This window comes from Rhipicephalus sanguineus, chromosome 4 (genome assembly GCF_013339695.2).
Source record: "Rhipicephalus sanguineus isolate Rsan-2018 chromosome 4, BIME_Rsan_1.4, whole genome shotgun sequence".
NCBI classification, from domain to species: Eukaryota; Metazoa; Arthropoda; class Arachnida; order Ixodida; family Ixodidae; genus Rhipicephalus; species Rhipicephalus sanguineus.
Window position 1 is genome coordinate 7,161,374 of NC_051179.1, and position 19,406 is coordinate 7,180,779.

Genomic DNA, 19,406 nt, shown 5'->3' on the forward strand with positions numbered 1-19,406 from the left:
ATGTTATTAATTTGGTCTTTATACAGAAAATTACGGCAATGGCGACGACAAAAATCCGCGGAGAGCGTCCATATAGTTGTTATCACAATAAACATTTAAAAAAAGTTGAGCCATTTCACTCTGTGAAGTGGATGATAAGCGAAGCTGTTTCGCGCATGGCAAGGAGGTGACATGGTGGAGGACGGTTTGGTATGTAAGGCCAGGTTGTTAATGCAATACGCAATATTAATGCGAAAGCATCAGATGCTTTATCAAACACGAAAATTGACCGTCGGCGGCGTCAATCGATTGATGCAAAAAATAATGTGATGGTGTCATCATCACGTCATAGATCGTCTAAACTTGTGACGTCATCATGGCATCATATATCGTGATGTCACATGATGACGCCATCGTCGCTTTACACTGCTTTCGTAATCGGTGCGCCGATCATGGAGCTAGCGCAAAACCAGGTGAGGTGCAGATAGCTTGCAGAGAAGGAGGGGGAGGATCAACCCGTCGATTGAGAAGAAAAAGAACCTGGCTTTCGCCTTGGAGTTTTCTTAGGGGAATGCATTAGGGACAGTGTGGCTCTTTGGCATTGAGGCACTGCTGTACATCACGGCGTTTGTCTACAATGTCTGCTGATAACCACATAGATGTATTTAGAGTGTTATTTCATAAAGTGCAATTTTATTGAACTGGTATTCTGTTTATTTGCTAGTGTCGAAAATAATCGCCGAAGAGGTAAATCCAGAACACTCAACTGCATGAGCCCTTATTTTTTCATTAGCGACTGAAGTATGGAGTTCTCATGAGATGATTTTTTTCCATGAGATTTGCAATGAATCGAAATATTTCTAACCTTCATAAGAGCCCCATATTAATATTCCGGTGCTTGAATGTTATTGCAATATACTTCTGTAGTGCACTCCAGGATGTAAAATTCGCTGCTCCAGAGTGCTCCCAGATGCAAAATTATCTGCTCCAAAGTGCTCCAAAATGAAAATTTTGCTGCTCCAAAGTGCTCCAAAACGGAAATTTTGCTGGTCCAAAAATTGCTACAAATCAGAAGTCCTCGGTAGCATCACTGTAAAAATGATTGCATGTTTGGAATCGGCAAAGAAAACTAAAGAAGGCTGTGCAATTTCATTAAACTTGGTAAGGGTGACTTCCTAGTGACTTTACGGTCCCTAGGAAGTCAGAAAAATCTGACGTTGACAGTAATGCATTTTGGTTGCATTACTACATTTTTGGCTTGCCCCGAAAAGGTTTTAGTAAAATTTACCCTGCATAAATCATGCACCCCCAACATTGCTTTAACTTTTTCAGGAAAAAGAAAAAAAAAATGTGTTCATTGCACGTGTAGATATAGTGGTTCTAGCCCCCCTAGCATGTTTCATCACATTGCCAGACTTTCCATCAGCAAGGCACACGTGAATTCTTATAACAAAAGAGCTAATTGAGATATCTTAACGAAAATTTAAATTGATCTCTTTAATATAATTTTTAGTGTGTGTGCCAAATTTTAGCACTCTGTGCGTAGAAAAAACGTTAACAATCCTGTCAGCCTCCCATAAAACACTAGAAAATCGTCACTGTTGAAACTAATTTACATTTAAACCTATATAAATTGCTTTGTGAAGAGGATCATTTCTAAATATAAAACATGCCCAACTGAAACTTGTAAAAAAAATTTGTGCATCCCACAGCCTCTTGAGGTCGTGAAAAGTGGTAATTTACTGATTTGTTCCTCTTGGGTTATGTCGAGTGCGTAAAAGTTTAATTCAATTTTCATGCACAGCTGACACGGAATATAAAATTCTTTGTAGTGATGTTTGTATGGTTTGACTGGGTTTAGCAATACTACTACCAGGGTGATTTGCAGACCAAATGGTGCCATATTAATTTATTTGCAGGCACATGAACGGTGTGACGTACAGGCATTGGAACCTGACTCTGCCTCAGATGGCGACCCTATACCGCCTGGCCAACCAACTGCTGACTGACCTGGTAGATGACAACTACTTCTACCTCTTTGATCTCAAGTCCTTCTTCACCGCCAAAGCTTTGAACATGTCCATCCCGGGAGGCCCCAAGTTTGAACCCCTCATCAAGGACATGAACCCAGCGTAAGAATGTTTACTATCTGGGTGGAGGATTCAGCTACAGTAGACTCCCGTTAAGACGAACTCAAAGGGACTGTGAACATTTGTTTGTCTTATCAGGAGTGCCCCCAAAAAAGACATCTTAACATGCCTAATGCATCCAGATACAGTCAAAAACGCATATATCGAACTGGAATTGGTTCGATATATCTTATAGGAAATGTGCACTGGCGGAGCTGGTGGCACTGCGCTGTGGGAGTGAACGAAAGTGACTTGCGTGCTCTGTGCAACAGCCAACCCATGAGTGGAGCCGTATCAGGTTGTTAGTGGGGCTTTGCAATGTCGCGTATGAGTTGCTGTGTCGTAAACTGTGCCAATAACTACAACTAACCACCTGGAACAAAGTTTTTCAGTTTTCCACGTGACCATGCTTCAGAAACTAGTGGGAATGCTGGATTAGCCTATGCCGCGTAAAGCTAGTGATCCCTGTCACGTTTATGAAGTACATGCTGTAGCTAGTTCACTATGAATTTACGCTCCACGCAAGTTCACTGATATTTTTACAGTGCTTACAGTGCTGATTTGGCTCAGTTTAATAAAAACTATGCCTCCAAGTACCATATTTACACGAATCAAAATTTATAAAAATTTGTATGAATGACAGTCAACGTCCGATTTTTCGGACTCCCTAGGGACCGCAATATCATCCGAAAAAACGAATGCATGCTTTTTTATTCCGCTCAAACGGTCAAATCACCACAGCCACGTCCGAAATAGCTTTAATGCCTCCCCGTACACTTCTCAGGCATTTTGGTGCACGCCCAGCCTCTCGCAAATGCATTCAGTACCTGCCATGAGCCCCGCTTAACTACGTTCCAACCGCCACTTGCAAATTTGTGCTTCGTGATGAGCACCGCTTATATCAGCAAAGCGCGGAATAGATTAGGGCTCTCTCGCATGGAGCATTTGGAAAAGATGATGCGGAACACAAAGACTGTGGAGGAAGAGCACACCACCCGTCCAGCCTTCCCCGATGCGTGTGCGCACGTAAACGCACGCGCACACATCACCGAATCTTCGCCAATACGAAGCATTTAGTGCAATGTGAAGTCGATCGTCTTTAGTTGTGTGCAGCACATCGCCAACTAAGCTGACGCCGTCATTGTATTGTTGCTGTACCATGTGCACACATTTGTCATGAAAGGGTTCATGATGCCCACTCCGTTCCTGACCGCACACGGGCGCGACAATGGCGAGCTGGTTTCGTTCGTGAAGGCAGTGCATCTGTGCGGTCCACAAGTGTTGAAGATTGGGCGAGTTGGTTCGTCGTACTTGAACTGGTATAGCGCATTACGGGGAAGAAGAAACGGCCGAGCAGACCGACACAAGAGGACAGAGCGCTAACTTCCAACTGAGCTTTATTGTGAAAATGCATCAAATATGTAGACTTGCGCAAGCATACAAAAAGCACCCTAATCTTGCCTAATCTTTGCGTTGCGTTAGGGTGTTTTTTGTATGCTTGCGCAAGTCTACATATTTGATGCATTTTCACAATAAAGCTCAGTTGGAAGTTAGCGCTCTGTCCTCTTGTGTCGGTCTGCTCGGCCGTTTCTTCTTCCCCGTAATGCGCTATACCAGTTCAAGCATCTGTGCGGCACACTTAGTGGTCTCACACAAAGAGGCAACATGAATGGTGGCACGACGCATTTGGGTTCTCGCCTATTACAGCTCAGACCACTTATAACGTAACCGCTTACAGTGCAGTACCGGCTATAATGCGGTTTTTTCTGACTCCCGTTTACCCTCCCATAGAACTCCATGTATACGCATAGCGCTTAATGTGCAGTCCCCCGAGATGACAGACCGGTTATAATGCGGCTGCCGGAACGTTCTCAGAGATGCGAGGGAGCGAGTGTGCTTTTCAGCGGAGATGCGCTGGCGGGGAGAGAGCGGCGACGGCGTTACGAAGGAGGAGGGGACGCGGAACAAACGAACAAGGAGCGGGGGGAGAAAAAAAAGTGATGGCGGTGGGAGGCAGCAGCCCGGCGTGGGTCTGCGGGTGTACGGTCCCTAGAATTCTAGGGTCCGTGCCGGGTGCATGGAGGGGGAGCGGTTGCGTGGCCGACGGAGAAACCTTTGCCCCCTTTGGCCGCTTGACATGCGCGCTCCGCTACGTACGGGACGGGCGCCCGCGACCGCATCCGCTGTTTGTCTCCATCGGGAAAATAGTTGCTTCGTCGTAGAGCGCAGATATCGCGCGTGCAACCTCGATTCCCCCGCAAGTAACAATGCTTTGAGACGCGATTGAGCTTTCGCCTTTGCCGCCAACAGGCGGACTTACAAGATTGAAAGACTTTTTCAGGATAGTTGCCGCGGCTGTTCTCCGGACGGCGAACCGAAACTTCGTTTCACATGAGATGCCCTCGGCTCGCGAGTGCGATCTTCTACGCCCGATTTCCGTGTTGTCTAGGGCAAGCTTCTCGCGACGGCATGCCAAGTTGCAACGCGCACGCTAGGCCTAACAAGCGCTAGCTGCCATGTTGGCGGCCGCGGATTACAGAAGTTGCGGTTTGGTGCCGAGTCAACGAAACATTCTGCAGTTGTTGCATTTAGAAGGGGTGACTTACATCTTTAACGAAAATGCTGGCGTGCGTGCGAAACACTCGAGTGGTGGTTTGTGGTCGCCACCGTTTTCGACATCGCGCATGCGCAGTGTGTTACCGCGGCAGCTTCCCGTGACGGCGCATTTTTTCCGCGTTCGTTATGTCGGCAACGCAGGTCCGCGGAGGCTAACCGTTCAACATTTTAAAATGTAAGCAGATGCAAACTTACGTCCCAGTCGCATGCCTTGATAGTCGGAATCGCGCGCCTGCCTGTTGGACATGTTCTGCACACGTGCAACCTTTCAAAAATGTTGTTTTGGTTATAGTGCGGTACCGCTTATAGTGCGAATATTCGCGACTCCCGCGACTTACGTTATAAGCGGTCTATGCTGTAAATGCGTGCAGTAAGCATGCAACTACGCTAGGTCATATGCACTACCGAGCAGTTAACTGAAGATGCTTATCATAAGGGTTGTCAGCGATTAAGCCATACTGGCGCGTTTGCCACCTGCCGCCATCACGCCTCCGTGCATTTTCGCTGCTTTTTCTTAAAGACATCGCCGTGATAGCGGCTGCTTTGAATTTCTGGTCTGCTTCACCCCATAACACTTCGGCATTTCGGCAAAGCTGACTTTGTACTCTGGTACTGTCGTAAACAGATTGACTCGCGAAGGCACTGGTTCAAACCTACGAGATGATAGATGCGGCAGAGGTGGGGTCCTCATATAATGCCTGTCGGACTTGCAGTTTGGGCAGAAAGTCAGAAAAATCAGACGCCGAAGAGTTTCAGTGTTTGCAATTTTGTATGTTCTTATACATTGACGTCTGTGGTGCTGGTGATAGTGCCGCGAAGGCTTCTGAATTTTTGAGCATGTCTGGAAAATTGGGCATCCAAAAAATCGGCAGCTGACTGTATTGTTACCAGATCTGAATGATAAAACTGTGACATTCCCCTAGGTTGACGATTGGTAAAAAAAAAGGGGCAGGGAGGCACGCAAAATTATCTTTAAAAGAATGGGAACCTTATTCTCCAGGCAGTTCATTTTCTTGTGTGATCCTGATTTGCTGGTTCTAAGATACTTCTATATGCGCCTTGATTGCATGCCGTTAGCATGACAGTCAGCATACACTGAGTTGCTTAAGAAAGTCTCCAAGGTTGTGTTTAAAGGGACCGACAACCAACTTTTGCGGTACCCGTTTTCTTGAGTGCAACGGGAAGCTTACCGGTCAGAGCTTCTAATCACGAAGTGGTAACGCGGAGAACGCCGTAAAACAATTGTAATCAGAGTTTTTCGATCTGCAGCGATTATGCAGTCTTAATATCACAGTCTGCAAACAGTGAGAGGTGAGTGCGATAGCGATTATACGCCAGCAGTGGTGACAAGTTATGCCCTAAGTATAAAAAGGCAATGTTACGTTTGCAAACCCTGCAGCGCCGCGACTACTGCTTTCTAGCCTATTAAATTAGTGTACAATAGTTATAGCGTTTTTCTGGGGCTTCTTCTAGAAGTACTTTGGCCGTACACAGGTCGCTTTATCACATTTTAGTCAAGCCAAGCCAAGCTAAGCCTTCGAAAACGAAACAAGTGGTAGGATACACCAGCAGTGTTGTTCATGAAGTGGTAGCAATCCTCCACAGAACAGTAAGTCGATGGCATTTTGCGAGCAGCAGCGCCAACTCGCGTGCTACTCTTCAAAAGTCTGATACGACGAGAGCAGACGCGAGTCGAGTACGCCACAGGCTACGCGAGTCGAGGCGCCACAGGCTCTGTTTCACTGGAAGCCACGAAAGCAGCGCCGCATCTCATGCTTTACTTCTTTTACCTTAGAAACAAACGGGATTTGAAAATAACATACATATTCAAAATTTCAGCCCTCGTTCTGGTGCGTGTAAAAGCATTGGACAACGTACAACAAAGTGCTTATGACTGCATACGTCTAGTTCATCGCGCTCGCGCTAGGCTGCGCGACATACCGGTTTTTAATTACTTTTAAAAGCGATTTAAAAATATAAATCCTCTTCAGATCGCGAAAAGTATTCTGGAATCTGTCACTATAATTCACGGCCTTTTCATTTCCACCAGGATCTAATCAGCCGTTCTGGCCAGTTGTCGGTCCCTTTAAGATCCAGATATTTGCCTGTTTTTGACCCGCAATAACTTTTCCCTATTGATGTGCAGCTGAAGATCTCCCAACGCGCCATTCATGGTTACAGGCCTCGGGCACAGCCATGCACTTTCGTAATGAAAATGGGGCATCACAGTTTGCACTCAACAGGGAACAGCCCACAGGTCTTAGTCGAACTTTGCTAGCAGCCCTGCATTTTGATAAAACCCTGGCACCCTGCGTGTTGATCAAAATGCAATTCTCTTTTTGAGGGTTATTTCATAAACTACGTTATTAATCTCGTATTGTTTTTGCAGCAAAAGCTGTTGTAAGATCACCACAGCTGATTTTGGTGGTGCAGTTGTCCGCCGCCGCTGCGGTGTCCGTAACTACTGTCACACAGAATTAGAAAAAAATATCCAGGATCGAGTGGGAAAGAATGGTAGCTTGGGCTTGTTGGTGATTTAGCATCGACATGCTTGCACAGTGCAAATTGAACGTGGATGTGACCCCTTGCCGACATGACACCTATATAGAGCTCTCATGCGGGGGATTTCGAAGACCGGCGTGGCTCAGTGGTGGAATGCTCGATTTCCATGCAGAGCGTGGAAATCTAGTGTTCCACCACAGTGCGACGCTGGCACTTCGAAATTCCCCGTAAAAGACCCTATATGGGTGTCATGTCTGCAAGGAATCACGTTAGTAGATATGGTTGAAGAGTAAAATAACGAGGCGACACACAATGCAAATTGCGTAAAGAGAGGGTGGTTTACAGCTGCCCTCATTACACAGGGCTTAGCTATAATTCTTCGTCATCAGCCACAGCAATGACAAAGTGCAGATAATGCCTTACACATGTGTAAGGGATATCTCGCTTCTCCGCAGAACGATGAAGAATGGCTTAGTGGGTGCTTGCCTACTTCGAAAAATTATGATTTATTGAATAGTCGGTACCTTGCAACTGTACATGTAGTGGTTACCCCAGTACAGTCAACTGTCGATTTTTCGGACATACAATTGAACTCGTTTATAACGAACTCGATAGTGCCGCGAAAAGTGGTCATTATATCAGTAGTTCGTTGTATATGGACTTGCCATTAAAAACATATAGTTATCAACTAAGCCATTTTTTTCTCTTACTATTTTTATTAAATAGTGCTAACAACCCCTCCGGTGACAAATTAAGCCTCTTTGCGTCGTGAAGCGACGCCCGCTGCGTGCTCAGGAGTGAATTAAACCACCTTTGCAATGAACTGACACTGTTTCACTGAAGCACGGTACAGCCACGTACGTAGAGTCGATCATCCCTAGCTAGTTGCGTGCAGCGCATCGCCTACATGGCTCACGCTATCACAGCTGGGCCGCTTGTTGTATGCCGTATGTGCACATTTGTGCGTTTTTCGTGCCTGCTTTACTCCAGATCGTGCGCGGGTGCGGTGAGTCGCCTGTTCGTTCAACGTGGCGAAGACAAGCATTTTGCAAGCAATGTGCACCCTATGTCTCTGTGCGGCCCTGCACGATGACGCGTAGCGCGCTTGGTTTGTCGCCTAATAAAACATGTAGTAGACTCAAACCTCATTATAACAAAGCGACATCTGCCACGAAAATAACTTCGTTATACAGTCAAATCCCGCTACAACAAAATTGACGGGACATGTGAAAAAGTTCGTTGTCGCGGAATTTCGTTTAAGCGAAATTTCATCGATAGACCACAAAAGTTGGGAAGATCTGATGATCATGACTCGTCCTTTGGTCCCGGCAAGCGCATGCATTGTCCTTTGCATTTAACTCTCGCTAACTCTGACGTGCTTGGCCGCATACCGAGTGAATGTATTTTCTCGCGTATAACACGCACAAAATATACAGAAAATTTAGCCCTAAACTCGGGGTGCTGGTTATATGCGAATTTTGGTGCGCAAGTTGGCTTCACGGTAATGCAAGGAAGGCGGCTTTGTGCAATACGTGAGTTATACACGTGGGTTATACACGAGCAAATGCAGGCTACCCTTGAAGCGTGCCGAACGCGTAGTGCCACGAAGGAGCTCACTCCAAAGTTCGCTAGAGACTAACTGAAAACGAAGTGCCGGAGCTACGCACTACCAGTCATAAGCGAGTGAAAGGAAGGCCGAAATGTTTCGTGCCATTTTACGACTTTATTGCCTTTATTCTTTCTTTTGGTGTGTTAGCTGTGTACTTGAGCATATTCGCTATCAATGATTGCGACGATAGCGACCGCGGTTTTCTGCACAGCAGTTGCAGCAAACAGTAGTTCCCTTTTCAATCTGTGCGCGCTGGCCGTGCGCATGCCTAGAACTGCGTCATTACTATCTGTGATCGCGTGTACCACGGCTTTGACCGCAGCATTGCTTTGAGTCGGTGCGCGTACGTTGGATGCGCGGGTACTTTCGTGGTCGGCCATGATCGCGTTGACACGACCGCATTTGTGTTCGCAGCGATTGCGGCAGAATGTAGTTATGCTTGGACTATTTTTGCCTTCAAAATGCCGTGGATGTCATTCACGATCGCAGGGCTTGTGACGACGAGCAGTAGTTTTTTTTTTAGTGCGATGTCAAAACAATGGCGGGAGTTGTTGAAGGACAATCCTTTTGCGGCACGCACGCGCATCAAACCCACCGGCAGCATCATGGCGGATGGACGATCTGTTACCGTGCATCTACGTGCTTGTGGTGGCAGAGAGCATGTCTCCGATGACGAGTCTTGCGATGCAGCCGCACTGCTCTGGCAACGAGAAATGGTAGAGTTTCTAGCGGAATTTCGTGGCAATCCTAGGCAAGCTCCTTTTTCTTATGTGGTGGCACTCGCGAAAACTTCATTCAAGCGGAAATACCCAGAAAAAGTATTCGTTGTGACGAGACATTTTTCGCATTGTTCTCTGTGGGCAGCTGACGGGGAATCGAAAATTATTCGTTGTGGCAGATATTTCGTTGTAGCGGTATTTGTTATAGCGGGATTCGACTGTATCCGAAAATTCGTTATAAACGTTTATTTGCAGCACTGTAGCTATGACAAGACTATTCTCCATTTACTTCGTATAACAGATAATTCTTTATATCCGTGTTTGTTATATCGAGGTTTGAGTGTATACGCTCGCTGTCGGTGCATCGATGTTTCTTGGTGCCCACGCCACTAACACCAGCAGGCTACTTTAGTTTCTACAAAGTGACGTGCACTAAAGTGGTCTCGCATGCCGCGGCGGCGGCGAACTTGCGAATGGCACCATGGCACGCTTGCACCGTCGAAAATCCACACAGTTTACGTCACATGCGCAGCCGGGCAGATAGCTGCAGCTGCAGATGACTGTGATATAAGGTGAAGTTTAATGTTTGACGGTAGCCCGTCTGGTCGGGATGATACATGGTGAAGGTAAAAGAACCTCGAGGCACTGCGCCGACCAAAGTGAAAATCAAAACACACAGAAAAAGACGTTTCGCCTCCCACACGGGAGCCTTGTTCACAAGTGAAATGAAAAACATACGTCAAGCAGTTCGCCTTATGTACGCTCGAATACGTCACGCAGGCAGCGCGCATAAATTGGCGGCAGATTACCATCGCTCCTATTGAGAGTGCGCGGTGTGGTCTGTATCACGAGCTACTCAAGATGAAGACGCTGTGACAGTCCTTTTTCTCTAGCGAGAACATGTGCCCTCCCCCAGTCGATTGTGTGTCCACCTGACGCGTGCTCAGCCAAAGAGAAACTGCGACAATCACTCGTGAATGTGAAGGACAGATTACCCAAAGTGAAGTTCCCCGGTGTGGTGTACGCTGTCCTATGCGCGGATTGTGACGACGTATATATTGGTGAGACTGGTGACTTTGAATGGCGTCTCAAGCAGCACAATTATGACGTGAAGAAGGGAAATGTGAGATCCAGTGCTTTGGCTGTGCGTCATCGTTTACAGACGCTGCATGCGAGAGAGCCGTAGTTTTTTCTGAATTTAGGTGGTATCGGTGGCGCTTATCAAGCTAAAACTTGCAACTGGCGGTTGGCACATATTTAAGGGGAGACGTGGGTCCTAAAAAAATGTTTCTTTTAAAGGTTGGGTGAGTAGCATAACATTTAATACACTTATTCAGTCTTTTCTTCAGATTTGAAATCTTTAAGTAGATTTTTAAGGGGGGAAGAGGGTTTTTAAAAATCATCAAGATTCCCTTTACCAAATTTAATGAAACTGCACAATCTTGTTTAGTTTTCTTTGCTGATTCCAAATATGCAATTCTTCAAATACGTCAATTAGTTCCAAAGTTAATTAAAACTAATTAGCATTGTTTCCGGGAACAATGGAGCAAGAACTACTCATCGAAATCTTGCTTTAGGCACATAGCCGGATACTAGGAAACATAAGCTTCACAGGGGTAGGAATACTTTTTTTGATGTGCAAACTATATTAAGAATTATACAGCATATCAAAGCTTTCTGTTCAACTAGGGTGGCGATGCGGGCTTGTTCATTCATCGTACTTGAAAGGGGTAGCGCCCTTAATTCTTAATAGTTTGCACATCAAAAAAGTATTCCTACCCTTGTGAAGCTTATGTTTCCTAGTATCCGGCTATGTGCCTAAAGCAAGATTTCGATGAGTAGTTCTTGCTCCATTGTTCCCGGTGTCGTATGGCGGTTTATTAACAAAGTGCTGACGACTTCTGCAGTCGAAGTAGCGCCGGTCCAACAGGAACGCAGATCACGCGCACAGCAACAGCCGACCGAGCGTGGCTTCTTCCTCCTCTTCACTACAATTGCCCCCGGGAGAGAAGATGAGCCATCCTGGCGTCTTAAGGCGTAGGCAGCATCAAGGGGTCATAGTATGGCTTAAGTCTGCTGACATGAACCGTGTCACGACCACGATGTCTGAGGTTGTGGGGTGGTGTCAAGGGTTCAACTGTGTAGTTGACAGGGGACGTGTGGCCTTTGATGCGGTAGGGGCCATCATAGCGTGCAAGAAACTTGCTTGAAAGCCCAGGGCTGTGAGGTGGTATCCAAAACCAAACGACAGAACCAGTCGGGAAGTCTGGCGTAGATGCGTCGTTGTCATGTCGCAGTTTTTCGCGACCTTGAGCGGCGGTTGTAAGTTTACGAGCGAGCTGCCTGCAGTCCTCTGCGTATCTCGCCGCTTCAGACACCGGCGTGCATTCGGAAGCGTCGGGTCGGTATGGAAGCAATGTGTCCATGGTGCAAGAGGGCTCTTGTCTGTACAACAGGAAAAACGGCGAAAAGCCTGTGGTAGCTTGTGAGGCAGTATTGTACGCGTAAGTGACAAATGGCAAGACAGCGTCCCAGTTACTATGATCCGACGCGACGTACATAGTTATCATGTCACCGAGTGTGCGATTGAACCTCTCCGTCAAGCCGTTCGTTTGCGGGTGGCAGGCTGTACACTTGCGGTGAACGATGCTGCATTCAGCGAGAAGGGCTTGTATGACGTCGGAGAGGAAGACGCGCCCTCTGTCGCTGAGCAGTTCTCGTGGTGCTCCATGTCGAAGGACGAAATTCCGCAGAATGAGTAATGCAACCTCTCGAGCGCTGGCAGCTGGGAGTGCTGCAGTCTCGGTATAGCGCGTCAAATGATCGACGCCGACAATTATCCACCTGTTACCCAAGGAACTGCAGGGAAGTGGGCCGTATAGGTCTATGCCGACGCGATCAAAGGGACGAGCAGGGCAGGGTACCGGCTGTAACTCGCCGGAAGGGCGTTGGTGAACTTATGCCGCTGGCACGCCGTGCAAGCGCGAATGTACTGGCAGACAAAGTGATACATTCTCAGCCAGTAGAAACGTTGCCTTAGCCGAGTATACGTTTTCAGAACGCCGGCGTGACCATGGTGAGGAGCAGCATGGAAGTAAGCGCAAATGTCAGACCGCATGTGCCGTGGTATCACGAGCAGCCATTTGCGACCATCAGGCATGTAATTTCTGCGGTAAAGGATGTTGTTGCACACAGTAAAGTGGGCGGCTTGGCGACGAAGCGTTCTAGAAGCTGTGGCTGATGGATACTGCAGGAAGCTTAGGATAGTTGAAAGCAGGGGATCCTTTCGCTGTTCAACCGGCATATCCGTGACGTCGATGGTTGACATAGTTTCGAAGAGCGTTGATGGGGAAGCTACATCCGAAGGTATCGGTGATGGAGATAGTGCATCGGCGTCAGAGTGCTTCCTGCCCGATCTGTAGACAACGCGAATGTCATACTCTTGTAAGCGAAGCGCCCATCGGTTGAGGCGACCTGACGGATCTTTCAGCGAAGAAAGCCAGCAAAGGGCGTGGTGGTTGGTGACAACATCGAAAGCATGACCATATATGTATGGAGGGAATTTGCCGAGAGCCCAAATGATGGCCAAACACTCTTTTTCTGTCGCAGAATAGTTCGCTTCGGCCTTTTTCAAAGTGCGACTGGCATAGGCGACAACGTACTCGTCGTAGCCGTCTTTCCGCTGAGCTAGGACTGCACCAAGTCCGATGCAGCTATCGTCGGTATGGATCTCTGTAGGTGCAGTGGGGTCGTAATGTCGAAGGATAGGTGGTGAAATGAGTAGGCGACGTAGTTGCTTGAAGGCTTCGTCGCACGAGGTTGACCAAGCGGACATGCCGTTACTAGCCGTAGGCAAATTCGTCAGTGGTGCTATGATGGTTGCAAAATTACGTACAAAGCGCTGGAAATAAGAGCAGAGGCCTACAAAGCTGCGGAGCGCCTTAAGGGTTGTGGGCTTGGGAAACTCGGCGATGGCGCGAAGCTTGGCTGGGTCAGGAAGCACACCATCCTTCGATACGTGTCCCAATATTGTTAGCTTGCGGGCGGCGAAACGGCACTTTTTGATGTTGAGCTGGAGGCCGGCAGTGGTGAGGCAGGTCAGTATCTCACGCAAGCGAACAAGGTGCGTCGGAAAATCTGATGAAAACACGACGATGTTGTCAAGATAGCACAGACATGTTTTCCACTTGTAGTTACGAAGGATGGTGTCCATCATGCGCTCGAAAGTAGCGGGCGCATTGCAGAGCCCAAAAGGCATTACAGTAAATTCGTATAAGCAATAGCCGTTACGAAAGCTGTCTTCTCGCTGTCACCTTCAGCCATCGGCACTTGCCAATAGCTAGAGCGAAGATCTAAAGAAGAGTAGTACTCCGCTCCTTGCAAGCAGTCGAGTGCGTCATCTATATGAGGCAGCGGGTAGACGTCTTTGCGAGTGATCTTATTTAACCGATGGTAATCCACACAGAAGCGTATTGACCCATCCTTCTTGTGTACTAGCACCACAGGTGACGCCCAAGGACTGTGGGAAGGGCGAATGACGCCACGCTGCAGCATTTCATCGACTTGCCCGTTAATCACCTTACGCTCGGCTGCCGACACACGGTATGGTCGCTGGCGTAATGGAGGATGAGAACCTGTGTGGACGCTGTGACTGACGTTCTCCGTACAGCCCAAGCGCGGTTGATCGCAATCAAACGATGAGCGAAAATTCTGCAGAAGCTCGAGTACTTGCATGCGGTACGGAGGTGGCAGGTCGGCATCCAAGACGGATTCAAAGATGTCTGATGAAGGCGGAGTTGATGATGATGCAGAAGACGTGCGCTTAACGGGACAAGTAAGGTCGTCGAGCTCATGACAAGGCGTGTCATCCGAAGTCTTGATGATGTGAAACGGATCAACAGGATGAATACGACCAAGAGATTCTCCTCGAAGCAAGGTGACGGGGTGCTGAGACGGATTGCACACAAGCATAACCGATGATTCTGATGCAGTAGTCGGGACGGCAAGCGGGAGAGGGAGAGCCCTGCGACGCAGAAAAATAGGCGATGGCGTAAAAAGGATGGCAGCATCTGGCGTGGTGGAGCAAGAGATGGGCACAAGCACTGACATTGCGGGTGGTATGTCTGTATCGGACACAACAGTGAGCTTTTGGGCTGTACTTTTAGAAAGGCCAGGCAATGCGTCGTCAGAGAACGGGAAGAGCACCACCTCGGCTCGGGCACAGTCGATGGCACGATGCTGAGACAAGAAGTCCCAGCCGAGGATGATGTCGTGTGAGCATGAAGAGAGCACAAGGAATTCGACGATGTAGAGCGCCCTGTCAATAACCATCCTAGCGGTACATGCAGCAACCGGTGCTACGTGCTGCGTACTTGCGGTGTGCAGTAGCATGCCGGAGAACGGCGTTGTGACCTTACGTAATTTTCGAATAAAGTTCTCGTCCATGACTGAAATGCAGCCCCAGTGTCAATAAGCGCAGTTGTGGCAGTTCCTTCTACTATGATGTCGAGTAAATTGCGTGGTGACTGTGCAGGCCTTGTAGAAGTCGCGAAGCTGGCAGTTTGTGCCTGCGGAACTGCAGCAACTAGTTTCCCTCGCTAGGTGACTGCCCACTGCGTAAGGGTGAAGGCGAGTGACGACGGGGTGATGGGGAGCGATGGTTGCTGAAAGGTCGTCGTGGAGGCGGTGAAAAGTCGGAGCTGAGACGCGTGGCGTGGTCGCCAGTAGCGTGTGGGCAGCCGTATCCGGGCGTTGCGGCAGCTTGATGAGCAGGTGACATGCGACGGTTGCAGAAGTCCGCCACATGGCCGGCGAAACCGCAAACGAAGCATATGGGCCAGTTGTCGCGTGTGCACCAGGGGTTTTGAGCATATTGACTTCGAGTTGGCATTGGAGGAGGCGCAGGAGGCTGGGCTGTTCGCGGGTGCATTGCTTCAGAGTAGGCGAATGTCGGCGGCGGAGTTCGCGCCACGACCGCGGCATAGGTCAGAGGTGCAGCAACAGGCAAACATGGCTGGGTCAAAGGTACCGATTCGGCAAGTTGCTCGCGGATAGCCCTCCTGATGGGAGTAGCCAGCGATGCGTCATTTTGTAGGGATCGATCGCTCAGAGGCAGCATAGAGAGCTGGCGCGCCACCTCCTCCCGAATAAAGTCTTTGATTTGGCTAGAGAGCGATGCAGCGGGCGATGGGTGGGAGGCTAGCGTGAGGCTCGAGAGTGGTTCAGCAGCTGCGACAGCGTTGTGTGCAAGGACCCTTTGTCGACGCAGCTCATCGAAACTCTGGCAAAGAGTAACGATGTCCGCGACAGAAGCAGGGTTCCGCGCAAGAAGCATCTGAAATGCCTCGTCCTCGATACCTTTGAGGATATATTTCACTTCCTCCTCTTCACTCTTGGAGACATTGACGCGGGAGCAAATGTTTACGACATCCTCGATGTAGCTCGTATACGTCTCACCGGGCTGTTGAGCACGCTGGCGTGGACGTTGTTCAGCGCGCAGCTTTTGTAAAGTCGGGCGGCCGAAGACGTCTGTGATCGCTGTCTTGAATTCAGACCAGGTATGGAGCTCACGCTCGTGGTTGTGAAACCAGAGGTTGGTGACGTCAGAAAGATGGAAGATGACGACACGGAGTTTGGCCGAGTCATCCCAGTTGTTGGTCTCACTGACGCGCTCATAGGTGGAAAACCAATCTTCCACGTCAGCCTCACCGGTTCCACTGAAGATAGGAGGGTCACGGTACCGCTGAATGGCGCCGCTGGAGCTGGAAGCTGCGGCGTTGTCGGGCTGACTGGTGGCAATGTCGGTCATCGCAGCGGTTGAAGCAGCGGGCAACGTTCGGTTGCGAAATTCCAGGTTGAGGTCAGGGATTGCAGCAACCTCCACCAGATGTCGTATGACGGTTTACAGTCGCCGACCGTTTATTCGGACTCGGCGGGAACCGCCGAAAAGTCCGAAAAAAAGGATTCACCAGAAAAAAGCACTTTTATTGGCCCGGCAGCCGGAAAAAACTTGTCAGTGCGCGTCTGTACACATGTACGCTTACGCGCGACCAAGTCGGCCTGTATTCAAGCCAATGTTTGGCCACCCCTGTGGGCCGGCAATAGCACTGCAACAGCCTACGCTAAATCCGCATTTGATGGCTGTGGTGTGGGAGGTGCGTCATCACGGCAGTCGCTGTCCACATGCGCTGGTTCGAGTAGCTGACGGATGATCTCATCGCCCAACTCGGCGAAAACTCCCAAGCAACTTCCACCTGGTGAATAATCACCGCTTTTTTCGCCATCGTCAGGGCCTCGTAGTTGCCGCGTTTCTTTAGTTCCGACGGCGCACGTGGAACGGGCGGCGTCGGAGCAACACCTCTCATGCCAAGCAACAAGGGAGTGAGACAAAGCTCGGGACGCAGATCAGGCCTAGCCACAGAAACATCTGACAACGCAAATCCTCACACGCCAAAAGGAAACGACGTTGGGCTGGTTGATGTTGCAGCGCCTCTGTTGTCGTACTCTCTTTGTCCGAATTAGGATCCGCGTCGTACTCGTACGCGCTGTCATTCACTTCAAACGCCACACCGAGCTGATTCCAATCTTGGCTTGGCTTGGCCTGCTGTTTGGCCGGGGTAGCCGGTCAATGGATACTTGACTGCCTAAAGCCAAAAGACAGCCGTTACATGTAGCCAACAAACATAGCCTTCCAGATCGGTAATTTCTGCGTGGATTTTTGACACTGGCACAATTTCCAGTTATGGCCAGTGCAACCTTTCAGTGCTGGCAACCTAGTAAAGATATTGTTAACATTGCTGACATCTTGTTCAACGTCGCACTCGACTAGCCATACGGAGTCCGAATAATCGAACGGCGGGCTGTGGGGCGTCCGAATTTTCGGTCGTGAGTTTACATTACTTCAATGGGACGAGTGGCGATGCCGCGAAGGTGTCCGAATAAGCGAGCATGTCCGAATTTTCAGCGTCTGAATAAACGGTCGGCGACTGTATTAACAAAGTGCTGACGACTTCTGCAGTCGAAGTAGCGCCGGTCCAACAGGAACTCAGATCATGCGCACAGCAACAGCCGACCGAGCGTGGCTTCTTCCTCCTCTTCACTACACTGGAAACAGTGCTAATTAATTTTAATTAACTTTGGAACTAATGGACATATTTGAAGGATAATTGCATATTCGGAATCAGCAAAGAAAACTAAACAAGACTGTGCAGTTTCATTAAATTTGGTAAAGGGAATCTTGATGATTTTTAAAAACCCTCTTCCCCCCTTAATAGCTGCATTAGAACAAAAGATACAGAATTTCTAACACATATTAAGCATATTTCTTACGGGGATTTGTGGCAACTTTGCTTTGTCAAACACAAAAACAAAGTATCTGGCAAGATTGCCAGGAAGCTGATCTAGCCGGTGATGCTCTAGCCGGTGATTTTCTTATAATGTTGTTCACCAAATTATAGTTCTTGATGATCAGAAATAGTATTCAGCAAAGGAATTTCGCTCATAGTATTTACATCTATTTATTTTGTTTTCAAAGTTCGTTGAAAGCAATCAGATTAGCATCACCTGCTAGACCAGCTCTGTGGCAGTGCTGCCACATACTTTGTTTTTGTGTTTGACAAAGCTAAGTTGCCAAAAATCCCCTTGAGAAATACGCTTTTAGAAATTGCACATCTTTTGTTCTAATGCAGAAAAAAATTGAATAAGTTTGTTAAATTTCATTCAGTTCACCCAACTAATAAACGAAATAAAAAAAGACCCACATCATTTTTTCACGGCAGGTACCAAACGTGTTCACGTGAGCCTGGGTGTGCACCCACATGCCTCCTAAGCGTACTGGGACACATTAAAGCTGCTTTGGACGTGGCTGTGGTGATTTGACTGCATTGGTGGGATAAAAAATGCATGAAACAGCCTACAAAACTTGGCAAGTTGGTTTGTCTTCATGGTAAAAGCAGTGCTAAAAGACTACCACAAGAAGATGAGCGACATGGGACAAGCTTCTTGTGGTACCGTCTTCTTGCGCTGCTTTTACTGTGAAAAAAAAAAAGAGCATGAATTCGTTTTTTCGGACTGCCTGATTTTTCTGAAGCTTTCACGGTTCCTAGGGAGTCCGAAAAATCGGACGTTGACTGCAGTTTAGAATGGGCTCTAGAAAGGCTGCTCACCTAGCTTTCGCTGTGATTGTGCTGCGTGTTCTGCGCAGGCCTGGGTATTTTTGGCTTGTGTCGAAAAAGATAGTGGAGGTTATTTCACAGCATCTAAATGCACAAAGCCCTTATTTTTTGATTATTGAGTGAAGTAATAATCAGCACTCCGAAGAGCATTTTTCCTCGAGATGTGCAATGGATGGAAATATTTGCATCGCTCTTCATAAGAGCTCCACAATAATTACTGCAGTCTTTCAGCGTAAAAAGGCAACTTGTACTTTGACGTACTTCTGAATGTGGAATTAGCTGCTCCAAGGTGCACCTAAATGCAAAATAACCTGCTCCGAAGTGCTCCAAAATGAAAATTCTGCGGATCCAAAAATTGCTCCAAGTCAAAAGTTCTTGGTAGCTTCACTGCTTGGTTGTTTGCATAAGTCTCACTGTCATACCATTGTGGGTGGTTCTTGATTTGAGGACACATAGCACTTCGCATTCCTAAACTGCTACTTTCATTTGTATGTGTTGGTTGGAGAAATTTGCAACATGAATGCTGGAATAAATGGCTTAATAACTGTTTCAGGGATGAAGACTGGAATGAATTCAACGACATCAACAAAATCATCATACGCCAGCCGATTCGTACCGAGTACAGGATTGCTTTTCCATACCTGTACAACAACATGCCGCACTATGTACACCTCTCATG

At 48.0% G+C, this 19,406-nt stretch overlaps 1 protein-coding gene across 1 annotated transcript in view; it reads left to right on the forward strand.

Annotated features, from left to right (window-relative positions):
• The window catches only part of LOC119389333 (pre-mRNA-processing-splicing factor 8), a 619,528-nt gene that overhangs the window by 163,321 nt on the left and 436,801 nt on the right, over positions 1 to 19,406 (forward strand). The window contains exons 6-7 of the mRNA XM_037656539.1: positions 1,899 to 2,111; positions 19,281 to 19,406. Of these exons, the coding sequence (XP_037512467.1) occupies positions 1,899 to 2,111; positions 19,281 to 19,406 (339 nt within the window). The remainder of the gene's footprint in view (positions 1 to 1,898; positions 2,112 to 19,280) is intronic.